The sequence below is a fragment of the Peromyscus leucopus genome, chromosome X (assembly GCF_004664715.2).
Source record: "Peromyscus leucopus breed LL Stock chromosome X, UCI_PerLeu_2.1, whole genome shotgun sequence".
In the NCBI taxonomy this organism is placed as follows: Eukaryota; Metazoa; Chordata; class Mammalia; order Rodentia; family Cricetidae; genus Peromyscus; species Peromyscus leucopus.
Genome location: NC_051083.1, coordinates 15948016 through 15960855, shown reverse-complemented (window position 1 = coordinate 15960855; position 12840 = coordinate 15948016). Strand labels below are relative to the sequence as shown.

At 50.3% G+C, this 12840-nt stretch overlaps 1 protein-coding gene across 8 annotated transcripts; it reads right to left on the bottom strand.

Annotated features, from left to right (window-relative positions):
- Window positions 1–307: 307 nt before the first annotated feature.
- Porcn (porcupine O-acyltransferase) lies at window positions 308–12495 on the bottom strand. Of its 8 annotated transcripts, none has more exons than XM_028881397.2 (15): window positions 12349–12495; window positions 11544–11712; window positions 10119–10311; window positions 9691–9734; window positions 9260–9441; window positions 9050–9180; window positions 8917–8934; window positions 7561–7575; window positions 7345–7470; window positions 7086–7186; window positions 5654–5730; window positions 5493–5556; window positions 5301–5386; window positions 4185–4295; window positions 308–740 (listed from the first exon to the last, which is right to left on the bottom strand). In XM_028881397.2, exons 2-15 carry the CDS (start codon window positions 11677–11679, stop codon window positions 639–641), a joined length of 1386 nt encoding a protein of 461 aa, XP_028737230.1. In that variant the 5' UTR covers window positions 11680–11712; window positions 12349–12495; the 3' UTR covers window positions 308–638. The 8 variants fall into 8 exon arrangements, 7 of the variants coding, with proteins under 7 accessions (XP_028737230.1, XP_037054728.1, XP_037054726.1 ...); XM_037198832.1 differs by lacking the exon at window positions 308–740 and adding an exon at window positions 2395–2646; XR_005089921.1 differs by lacking the exon at window positions 308–740 and adding an exon at window positions 4423–5138 and having other exon boundaries at window positions 4204–4295.
- Between the last annotated feature and the right edge of the window lie 345 nt (window positions 12496–12840).

Here is a 12840-nt window from a genome sequence, read left to right as displayed (position 1 = left end):
AAGGACCAATACGCATCAACCCTTCATATGTCTTGCCCTCCCCCCCATCCTAATCCGAGCAACCAATCAGAATAGGGACCCCTCCATTCTCTATCACTTATTACCCCCTCCCCCCTTTCATCTGTTCCTGATCCACATAAACAGGACCAGGACCCTGCCGTCCTGGGCTCGTTAGCCGATCATGAACAATTCACCGCAAACAGTTGACAATCTGCTCCCACTTCCTAGCTTTCAGTTTCCAAATCCTTATCAGTAGTGTACCTTCTGCGCTTCCTTCTCTTTCCCTTTGGTCAGTGAAGAACGAGTCTATTGTGTCTTTCTACTTTTATTTGACAATAACAAACTGCATATAAAAAGGGAGAAGGCAGGCGGGGAGGCCCTAGATCTGCTCCTCTCTGCTTCCCCAAGTATCCACCACTCCTAGACCCCAACGAGGACCACCCCCTTCCCGCCTGGTGCTGGGGTGGGGATTGACAGGCATGGAAAGGCTGTGTTTGTTTGTTGTGTGTTGTGTGTAGGGGTGTTGGGGCTCAAGAATGGAGAGGGGTCAAGGAGTTGAGAAAGGGTCTTCCCTCATCACCCGTCAGGGATGGTACCCTAAGGAGGGGTCTTGAAGGGGATTATGAGGGTCATATGCCTCAGCCTATGAGACGGTAGAAGATCCAGCATCCAAAAGTGACCCAGTGACTGGCCCAGCTGAGCTCTGACCACTTGTGGACAGTGTATGCCATGCCGTAGCCCTGTAGGAGAGAAAGAGGTCATGGTTCTGAAATTCAAGGAGGGCAGATTCTCTCAGAGAAACCTATCCTTTGCCCAGGGATGTTTGGTACTTCCTTGTATCCCTAAGTGACCAGAAGGATCGAAGTACTTATGAAGGTTAACCAGTATAGCTTTTTATATTATTATTATTATTATTCTTTAAAGGTCATTTTAAGGGGCTGAGTGTATAGCTTGATGGGAAGGTGTGTGTTTACATGCAGGAGGCCCTGGGTTTTGATTTCCTGCAGCAACAAAAAGTCATTTTAAAAACAAGATGATGTGCTGGATGTGGTGGGTTATACTTGTCATCTAAGTCGTTTGCAATATGAAACCATTGGAAACCTGAGTGTGTACCAATAAGGGACAAAGTAAACCATGTCAAACTCTTGCAATGGAAAAAAAAAAGAATGAAAAAACACTGTGTACTTAAAATCTAGGGGAAGTCAGGGGCGGTGGCACACGCCTTTGATCCCAGCACTCAGGAAGCAGAGGCAAGCTGATCTCTGAATTCAAGGTCAGCCTGGTCTACGGAGTGAGTTCTAGGACAGCCAGGACTGTTATACAGAGAAGCCCTGTCTCTGGGGGGAAAAAAACCTGGAGGAAAGAACTTAAAATAAATTGTGTGTATGTTTGATATGCTTTGAGCAAGACAGTTTAAAAATGAATTGAAATGATTGCTTATGCATTTTGCAGTGAATATCCACAATGCTTACTTTTTTGTTTGTTTTTGAGTGCCAAGGATCACATTCCAAGCATGGTACAAAAGGGCTCTACCAACTGAGGGATCTACAGTTCTGGCCCTAAAGTATTTTTTGTTTAGTTGGTTTTTTTTAGATGGGGGGGTCTCTCTACATAGCCCTGGCTAGCCTTGAACTCACTCTGTAGACCAGGCTGGCCTCAGACTCATAGAAATTCACCTGCCTCTGCCTCCTGAGTGCTGGGAATAATAACATGTATCACCACACCTGTCCCTTAAAGAAAGCCTGGCATGGTGGTGCACGCCTTGTAATCTCATGTATTTGGGAGGCTGGAGATAGGAGGATCTTTTTTATCTAAAAAGAAGCCAAAGTGGGCATGATGGCTGATATATGTAATCTTTTTCTTTTCCAGACAGAGTTTCTCTGTGTAGCCCTGGCTGTCCTCCTGGAACTCACTGTGTAGATCAACCAGGCTGGCCTCGAACTCACAGAGATCCCCCAGCCTCTACCTCCCAAGTGCTGGGATTAAAGGCGTGTGCCACCACTGCCTAGTGACACATGTAATCTTGGCACGTAGGAAGGCTGAGATTTGAGAAACAAGTTTCAAGCCAGCCTGGACTAACACAGAATCCAGGAATGAAACAACAAAAAGAAAACAGAACCAAATAGACCCAGATTGGTTTTTCCCCTTTGGGTTTTCGAGACAGGGTTTCTCTGTGTAGTTTTGGTGCCTGTCCTGGAACTCACTCTGTAGCCCAGGCTGGCCTGGAATGCACTGAGATCACCTGCCTCTGCCTCCTGAGTGCTGGGATTCAAGGCATGCACCACCACCTCCTGGCTTTTTTTTTTTAAGACAAGGTTTCTCTGTGTAACCCTGGCTGGCCTGGATCTCACTATGAGATTGAGACCAGGCTGGCCTTGAACTCACAGTGTCCGCCTCCTGAGTGCTGGAACTAAAGGTGTGCACCACCATGCCAGGCTGCAAACCCAAGATTTTCTACACTCAATTTGAATGAAAATTTTAAAATGTTTTTAATTAGGAAAAAAACATGAAAATTTATTTTCGGTTAAGAACTTAAAACTATGGGCTGGAGAGATGGCTCGGCAGTTAGGAACACTGGCTGCTCTTCCAGCACTCAGATGGTAGCTCAGTCTTCTGTAACTGCAGTCCCATGGGACCTGATGCTCTCTTCCGGTATGGGTACATGCAGACAAAATACCATACACGTAAAATACATAATTAAATAAATGTTAAAAAAATAATTTAAAAAAATTGTTCAAGGCTAGCTTGGTCTACAGAGCAAGTTCTAGGACAGCCAGGGTTACACAGAGAAACCCTGTTTTGAAAACAACAACAAAAGAATTTAAAAATCTAACTACTAGAGAGGCTAAGACAGGATGTGGAGTTTGAAACTAGCCTTGGGAACAGAGACATCCTATCTCAAAAGAAAGAAAAAAAGTGAGAAAAATTAAAACTTAACTAAAAGAAAAGCAAAATTTAGATTCTTCAAAAACCATATGAATTAATTTTCAAATTGTTCTCAATTGTAAAATGAATATACCTGGAATTTGTATACTTGACACAAATAAAAATAGCATAGAGCTGGGTGTGGTGGCACATACCTTTAATCCCAGCACTCAGGAGGCAGAGGCAGGTGGATCTCTGTGAGTTCAAGGTCAGCCTGATCTATATCGGGAGTTCCAGAGCTATGTAAAGACCCTGGCTCCAAAAAAAAGTATAGACATTTTAAGGTGAATTTTTTAAAGTAGGGTCTCAATTATGTTGTCCAGGTGGCAACATTCCTGGACTCACATGACACTCCTGCCTCAGCGTCCCAAGTAGCTGGCACCTGTAGGTGTGCATCATCATTCCAAGGAATATGAATTTTAAAGCAGAATCCAGGGCGAGGGCTGTAGCTCAATTGATAGCACACAGGAAGCCCTGGACTCCATCCCCAGCATGAACTGGGCCTGAAGGTACATGTGTATAATCTAGCACACAGGAGGTGGGTGCAGGATGATACGAAGTTCAAAGTTATCTTTGGCTAATAATGAACTCGAGGCTAGCCTGGGCTACATGAGTGTCTCTGTCTCTCCTGGGCTACATGAGTCTCTCTCCACCAACTGCCCCCCTCTGTCTCTCTCTGTCTCTGTCTCCGTCTCTCTCTCTCTCTCTCACACACACACACACACAGACACACAGAGGCACGCACACCCCTAGGGCTGGGGTGTGTAACATAGTAGAGTGCTTACACGTCTTGTATCAAGCCCTTAGTTTGATCTCTAGCAGCCCATAAAACTGGGTGTGGTGATGCATGCCTGTGATCCCAGCCCTTAGGAGGTAAACAGTGAGTTTGAGGCCAGCCTAAAATACACGAAACCATGTCGCAAACAAAGCTACAAACAAAAATAAAACTTGGGGCTAGGAGGTGTAAATAACATGAGGGAGGACCTGGGTTCAATTCCTAACAGTTAAAAAAAATAAAAATAAAAAAAGAGAGAAAAGCCTGGATTTTGTATTCTATCTCAAAAGAATGAATTTTAGAGGGTAAATAAGTAAATATGGCAGTTTACTCAAAGCAAAGAGGCAGCAGTGTGACTCAATTTGAGGGTCAATGGGAAAGATGGAGCAAGGCATTTGTACAAGCTAAAACACTTGGCCTTGGTCTTCAGTGTTCTCCCAACTACCATCCCTGGTCCACCTCCCAGCCCAGGGCCCCGCCTCACCTGCTCCTCTGTGGTGTCGTCCACATCGACATCAAACAGGGAGCCCAGGTAGGCCAGGTGGAAGATAGCCAGGGCCCCAAAGAGCAAGTTTAAGGCTCGTACCCCCAGGCCCTGTGGGGGACAGATGAATATATTTGGCAGCTGGACCTGCCCACTGTCCCCCACCACCACCTGTGCAGGGAAGCCCAGGGGGGACACAAGGCACTATGGGTCCCGGGAATGAGGATGCCCAGGGTACCCCGAGATAGGAAAGAGATGGTTCAAGGAGCCTCTTATGGGAGCTCAGAGGTATCCAAGGACGAGGGTGTTGGTAACCACGAGGGCGTCCAGGTTGGGGGAGATGCGAGCGAGCGTTCAGGCAGAGGAGCAAGAATGATGGGGCCAGGGGTTATGGTGATGAGCATCGTTGCCGGGTGGGAGACAAATATGAGGTTGTCTGCATTTCTTATGGCAAACAGAATGAAAACAACAACAAAACTGAAACAAATCCCGCCCTGACCTACAGGGCCCGTCTTGCCCTCTCCCCATCCCTCTCTGCTCAAGCCACACTGGCCTCCTCACAGTTGATCCAAGATTCCCATGTTGGCATGGGACTTTACACTGGGCATCCCCTTCGCCTGAGATGCTCCCCTCCCTTTCCTCCTTTACTTAAAGAACTCACAAGTTGCCTCACCCATGGAGGCTTTCCTGATCTTCCCGATGAAAAGAGAAACCACCGCCATAATTCCCATCCCATTTCCCTTATGCTAAGCGCTACTCACACCCTGACAAACTAGTATTAGCCTTAACTGACTTTACTGTCTCCCCACTTAAAATCTTTGTCCCACGGGGCCAGGGCTTTGGCCTGCTTTGTTCACCACTTTGTCTCCAGCACCTAGAACCAGCAGGTGCTCAATAAATGTTCAGTGGGGGAACGAATGCCAGGTGTGTATACAGCAGGTGCTCAATAAATGCCTGTTAGAGAAACAGATGCCAGTGAATAGAGGCGAGGTTTTAGGGATGGCTCAGGCACCAGAAGAGGAGGCTGGGCACCCGGAGACAGATACAAGATGGAGACAGAAGTGACATTTTGGAAGGGCAGTGTTGAGGACAAGGTTACCCATGATGAAGTCTCACCAAGCGATGCCGATGTGAACAGTCTGGCAGGCATCGCTTCGACAAGATGCAGGCACTGAGGATTTGAGCCAAGCGCTTTCGGAGGACTGGACAAGGTGGAATGGTAGGCAGTGAGGTTAGCCTTCGGGAACACGGACGGGGTCCAGCCTCCCATGGACCTTCCGCCTGTCCTGTACGGGGCTCTGCACTCACCGTGTTCCACATAGGTGATAAATGCCAGGGACAGCAGTACAGCAGCCAGGTGGAAACTGAAGCCCTGGACAGCCGCGGAAGGGGACAGTGAGAGTGGAAAGGAGGCTCTGATTACCCCCCCCCCAGCCCAGCTTCCCTCAATCCAGGTCTGTCTTGCTCACATGCAGGAGGGCACTGGCGGCATAGGTGACCAGCACGGCTGAGAAGGTCCCCAGGCGGAGAGCGTTCTTGAAAACATCTGCAGGTAAGAGAGATACAGGTCCAGATTGCCAGGAACTTCCACTAGCCCTACCAGGGAGTGACAGGTACGATGATAACCGTAATCTGTTGGGGCTCCTGGGATAAAGTCTTGCTGATGTCCTCAACTGTCCCAAGTCTGAAAAGTAACTGCCAGTCTTCCTTCCGTCCTGCATCAGCCAGACTTCCAAGGTTAGTCAGTGCCAACCCTCCCTCCCTGCAGGGCCTTAGGGGAAAATTCTACCTTCCCAACACACCCACACTCAGCAAATCCTGTCAGTTCTTCCTTCAGAATATGCCAGAATCCCAGCTCTCCCCATGTGCTCTGTTGCCACCACTGTTGCTGATGTGAGCGGCTACAGTGGCCCCCTCACTGCTATCACCCTACTTCCCCCCCTTTCCTTCATCTAGCCACAGGGATCCAGTTCCAACCCAAATGACTCTCCTCTGATCCCAGCCCTGCCCACAGAGACTGTGTCTCAGAGAAAAAGCCAAAGGCTTCTCAACGGTCCGGTCCGGGAGCCTCTTGAGATCTCTCTGATCTCACGTCCTACCACTCCCCCACCTTGCTCACTGAGACTGCCTAATGACCTTTGTTCTTGCAGTTCTGGGGATGCAGCTCAGAGGCTTGCACATGTCCTACCATGGAGTCACATTCCCACTCCTCCAGCAACTTCCTTGCTGTTTGTCATACACGCCAGGCCAACTCCCACCTCAGGGCCTTTGCACCGCTGTTCCCGCCATCTGTCCCATTCCTCCCCCACATATCTGCATTCCTTGCTCCTTCACTTTCCTTAGATCTTTGCTAAAGTGTCAGGTGAAACTTGCCCTGGATAAATTACTTAAAATTTCCAGACCACTCCCTATTCCTTCCTGTTTCAACATCGTTATTACTATTTACTTGGGCATTTAACACTACTTGACTTACTGCATGTTTTTTTCCTAATTATCCACCCTCCGAACTGCCAGCTTTACCAGATTAGCAAGTGTCGTGGGTTTTTTTGTTTTTGTTGTTGTTGTTCCTAATATACCTTGTTTTGAGACAGGATCTCATATATCCAAGGTTGACCTAAAACAGCTCTATGTAGCTGAGGATGATGACCTTGAACTTCCAATCCTCCAGCCTCCTGGGATTACAGGCAGGTACCACACACCCAGTTTTTGTGTGGTGCTGGGGATCAAAACCTTGGGCTTCATGAATGCTAGGCAAGCCTTCTACAAACTGGGGTACACTAACAGCCCCTGCTCTGTCTTCAGTGCCCATCACACAGTAGTTGCTCAGTAAATGCTTGCTGTACAGATGTATGAAAGGGTCTGGGTTACCAACTTTTCTGGAGTGGTGACTTGGGGACTCACAGTTATTTAACCAATAAGACATGGGCAGGTTCCAGCTTGTGACAACTTCCACCATGGACCGGGGCAACTCCACATTCAGTGGTCTAGAGACTGTCAGGTCCCTGTGGGCAAAACAGACCTTCTATTACAGTTGGCATGTCAAGCTATCTGGTGGCTATGCTTTTGTCTAGACTGGTCCCTTCCCAGGAGCACCTCCCACCACCCTACACTTCCACCAGGCAGCACCCTGTGGGAGAAGGGGCCCCAAAGCCCTCCCCACCATTCCAAGTGGTCCTTCTCCTCCGTGAAGCCAGCCCCGGCCAATGTGGCTGTGGCCTCAGACAGAAAGCCCACAAAATAGTTGCTGAAGTGGAAGGAGACAGCACTCTCGTAGGCTCGTAGCCACCTGTGAGGGCCAGGAAGAGAGGGATTACATCCAGGCTCCGACACGACACCCTCCCCTCCATGTTTCAGCATCCCGGCTTTGTGGACTCACCTTACCATGGTGCCCCTAGGGCCCCCAGGGTCAGGAATGCAGCAGAGAAGAGAGAAAAGAGAGTCAGAGAGGCCCTGGAAGTTGGCCCGAGGTCTTCATAGATAAGACAGAAACATGGTAGCAAAAGAGGCAGACTCTGATGGTCACACACATACATGGTCAGGTGATTGATTGATTTCACGTGGCTCAAATGAATGCATGAGCTGGCATATGACATGGCCCTGCACACTAAAATGGCCACACAGCCAGGCAAAAATGTTCTCAGCCTCTCAGCTCTCTAACCAGATTTAGTCACCTTATAAGACAATAAAATAAAACCTTAGTGAGACACAGAGACAGTTAAATGCCCGCTATGCACACATACACTGTCAAATTCACAGACAATGTCAAAAGCAGAATAGTGTCCTGCATTGCAAAACACATAGGCACTTCAGTTAGGCCTGGGCTTTGTGTTCGGCTCTTTAATTCAGGGACACTGGTCAAGTGACTTCATTTTTTTGAGACTTTCTCACTCTCTTTTTTTTTTGTTTTCGAGACAGGGTTTCTCTGTGTAGTTTGTGCCTTTCCTGGAACTCACTTGGTAGCCCAGGCTGGTCTTGAACTCACAGAGATCCGCCTGGCTCTGCCTCCCAAGTGCTGGGACTAAAAAGGTGTGCGCCACCACGCCCGGCCACTTTTTGGAGTCTCATTCAGGATCAGACATAACCAGGAGCCACTGAGGAAGGGTAGCGAGTCACACAATCAAATGGCTAGCAAGCAGCCAGATAGAGTCCTGGCGAAACAGGCACATAGCTTGTCATAATCCTTTAGGCAGATGGCACCAAGCAGTCTGGGAGGGCAGACAGACTGGTAGGGTCAATGGCAAGCATGCACGCTGCATACTGGACAGGCAGGCCAGAGTTACGGATAAGGCAGAATCACCGACCCAGGTTTATCCTAGCCAGTGACAGCCACACAAGCCCCACCACTGACAATGCACAGCCAGCCAGTCAGGATTCTCAGTTCCACACTCATGGAGTCAGTGGCCACAGGCAAACAATTCAACCCTGGTATCTGGAGTCCCAGACAGTTCAGAGTCATCGACTAATACACACTTGCCACTCTCCATTACAGTCACATAGCTTGTTTCTATTGGTACAACAGAAGGACATCCAGACACAGTAGTGTTGGAGTGTCAGCCATACACGGAGTCACTGAGCCATTCTTGGTCACACAGACATCCACAGACAGACACTTGGTCTCTGTGCAGTAATGGGGTAGATGGTCAGTCAGATTCGGATGTCTGGCACCAAATGGTCCAAGGCTCTGGCCCAGCCCTGATCATCCCACTTGCCCTCAGCATCTGCCCTCATTTACCTGGCTTTGCGTTTCTTGCTGTAGTAACAGAAGACAGACAGAAGCATTAAGAGACAGGCTCAGAATTGGGAAGACCCCAGGCTCCTCCCCAACCTCCTCACTGCTACACAGGGGCCTTGAAGGCTGTGCTCACTTGCGAAGGAGTCGATCACCGTCGAGGGGGATGAAGTAAGGGAAGAGGTAGGGGCCCACACAAGTGGACAGTACAAGGCACAGCAGGGCCAGCGCCAGGCTCCGGGCCACCTTCTTCAGCCATCGGCGGCTCTGTGGGATCAAGGATCCATGAACACTGCCCCATGACGGCTCCCACAGTCCCTGCCCACCTGGTCACCCAGGAGCTCACCAGTGGGCGGCCTTGGACAGCCTGTAGGTAGCTGTGGAAGGATATCCAGGGCCCAAAGACGATGGTGCCCACAAAGTAGAGGTAGCCCATGAACTCCACGGGTGAGGGCACTGCACCCACCTCGCCCCGGTCCAGGTCGAAGCCCAGAGACACCGCCTTCATGGCCACGATCATCTGGGCCCCTATGTGTGGGGCCCATGGTCAAGTGTATGGACGAGAAAGCATGTCACAATGAAAGATAAGGTGTACCAGGTGTGAGTTGACAGGAAAGGGAGACACAATGATACGCAGAAAGAGATACAGAGACACAGATGCCAGGGGAGAGGGAGACCTGCACTGCGTGTGGTTTATGAAGGGGAACGTCAGGGAGGAAAGCATCAGGGCGGGGGCTCTGAGGAGACGAGGAGGGGAAGGGGAGCGGAGCTACCCACCTCGCATCTTGTGCCATGTCACGGTGTCCACCATGTGCATCTCACTGAGGGAAAAAAAAGGTGATGGTCTTGGCCCTATGCCTCCTAGGGCTTTGGACACTACAGAGGGGGCACCAAGGTATTGAAGGGGTTCTTCCTTCCTGACCCATATTACACACTAAGGAAAAACATCCCCAGGCCTCCCTCCTCCAGGGGAAGCCCCTGATCAACCCGTCCTGTACAGCCTCCCGAAAGGACAAATGTTCAGCCCTCCTCCTTCGGGAACCCTCGTCACTCTCTCTCTTTGGTCTCTCTCTGTAGAATGATGCCCCCTGACGCCTCTCTTTCTCCTTAGAATCCCATGCCATCCTATCTTAGACCCCTTCATCACGACCTGGGGGGGGGGACCCGCCTGCCTTCAGGGTGAGGGTGAGGATGCACACCCCTACCCCATGAGCAGGTAGATGAGGATGGTGATGGAGAGGAAGACGCCTCGGTGGGAGGAGTGTCGGCAGAGGAACAGCACGAGGTAGCACAGGAGGCTCAGCAGCACGACCCAAACCATGTGCAGCTGGAAGAAGTGGTAGAGGCTGAAGAAGCCACCTGCCACGGTGCTTGCATGCTTCAGGTAAGACGGTAGCCCTTAGGGGGGGAGGGAGAGAGAAACAGAGACAGGGAGGAAAAACAAGACGCGGGAGGTTGGTGGGCTGGCAGGAAAGGAAGGAGGACTCGGGCAATAGGGCCCAGCCTGGGCAAAGACCTAGAATGTGATGGCGTTGAAGGGGACCCAATGCTGGCACTGGAGAGCTAGCAAGTATGGCAAGGTCTGGATTTAAAAAGGAACATCTGCTAAGGGCATTTCAGAGACCCTGAAAGAGAAACTCAATTGATGTTGGACGGTATTGCATCCAGATTGAAATTTTGCAGGGGCGGGGATGATGGTTGAAGCTACGGCTGGGGGGGGGGCAGGGTGTGTTTTTGTTCTTAGGGAGCATATACTGAAGGACTTGGGGTGAAATGTCATGCTACCATCAGGTCATTGAATGATTCAGAAGATGACAGCTGGGTGGACAGGTAGGAAGACAGAGCAAGCTGTTGTGGCAAAATATGAGCTCTGGAGAACCTGCTGATTGATTGTGTGTGTGTGTGTGTGTGTGTGTGTGTGTGTGTGTGTGTGTGTGCCTGCGTGCGCTACTTACTATTCTTTCAACTTGTCAGTAGCTTTGATATGTACCCAAATAATAAAACTGGAAAAAGAAAACAGTCACTTACGATGAAAAGGAAAAACAATGAGGAGAATCTGTGGTTTTCAGAAATCTCTGTACCTAGAGGAATCCCGGGGATTCGGAACTTTCTCATTTGGATATTGACTTGCTATGATTGTGAAAACTATAGCATCTAAGAACCCAGAAATTTCATCATGTCCTGATTATAGAAATTCATAGTGTCCACATTTTGGAAGCCCAGCATGTGAAAATTTCAACTTGGCAGGCTCTTCAAACCTTGTAACTATGATACTTTGGGATCTGATACTTGTAACATCAGCATTCCAGCATCTGATTGATAACCTTAGAATTTAGACAGTTGAGGCTCCCACAATCCCAGCGTGAGGAATGCTGAAGGTCATGTTTTGGTTTCACAGGATGTGGCTTGGCATAGTGTGGCTGGAGGTGGTGGCTGTACAGAAAGGATGTGTTGTGGTGGAAAGGCACTTAGTGTAACGGGATGTGGTGGGGCTGGACCTGTGGGGGTCTGGTTTGGCATGGCAGGATGTGCCATGTTAGGATGTGGCAGGGTAACATATAGCTTGGTATCCATGAATGTGGCAGATAAGATACAATCTGATGTGGTGGAACAGCATGGCAGGCACTTACCCAGCCTCCAAAGGAGGCGGCAGGCGAAGCAGATGGTAAGGAGCAGCCAGATCTGGTCAAGGCCCTGTTGGACAGTAGGCAGGAGACAGCCCTGCAGTAGCTGCTGGAAAAATTCCTGGCGGCTGAAGGTGGCCATTGTGGACCCACACAAATGGATGGACAGATGGATCTGCCAAAGGGAGGACACAGAGGGAGTAAGATGTCCGTGGGGCTGCTCACAATCCAGGTTTGGAGTTGAGCACTCAGGACTTCAGCTTGGGGCTGCCAAAGCCCCAGCGTGATATTGGAAGGCTTGGGGGAGGGGGTGAATCAGGTACATCAGGCTGAGCCACCAACTGTGCTATCAGTGGGTGTTGGGGATGCACTGTGACCCGCAGGGGATGAAGGACCTGTGTATCTTGAACGCTGTGAACAGTCCGGTCCATTGATGATAGAATGGTATGAATTCTAGACCTATATATCAAATGGGTCAGAAGAAGTGGGCTCCTTGATTTCCAAGGTAGTCACTCAGTGTGGAAAGCAGAAAGGGGGGAGTCTGTGACACTTAGGGGCCGTGTGCATCTCTCCTTGTATGGATGTATCCTCCGTGAGCTTCATCTCACCCCACTCAGCGAAAAGCCGCCAACAAAGCCCTGACCTGGTCGAGGGACTGCAGGAAAGTGGAAGTGTTGCAGGGGACATAGCAGGGAGGTAGTCCTATAGGTGATGCGGACGAGGTCCCAGGACAGGAGGTACAGATCCGCGCCCCGGAGGCCAGCTTAAGGATGGGAACGTGGGAGCCGCGCGCACACTACTGGAGACCTACCTGGCAGAAAGGAAGCCGTGGTCCTGGGGGCCGGGGACGCGCAATGCTGCCACCGTCGCCACCTCCTCCGGGCAGCCTCCCCCGCAGGCCGCAAGGCCGGGACCAGCAGTGGCTCCCAGGGCGGCGCAGCGGAGCGGGCCCTTTAAATCCCGGGGCGGGCCAGCGGCTGAGTTCCTCCAATCGGAGAGCGGGAGCGGGGCGGGGACCGGGAGGAGTGAGCCAGAGCATCGCGAGGAGGAGCCCCAGGGTTGAGGGGCGCGGGGCGCTGGAGCACGTCGGCGCACGGAGGGTTCGCGGGTGCCCGTTTCAGGTCAATTGCCATTTCAGCTCTGGAACGTTCAAGACGTTCCAGGCGCAAGAATTTCTCAATTTCCAAGAAATCGCTTCCTAATGTCTAGTTTGTAATCCTTGAGAACCAAGATGGAAAAGATAAGGCAAGGGAAGAGGCTAGCCCTTTCTCGGCCAAAGAGCTCGCCCCTGCGGTTCCTCTAG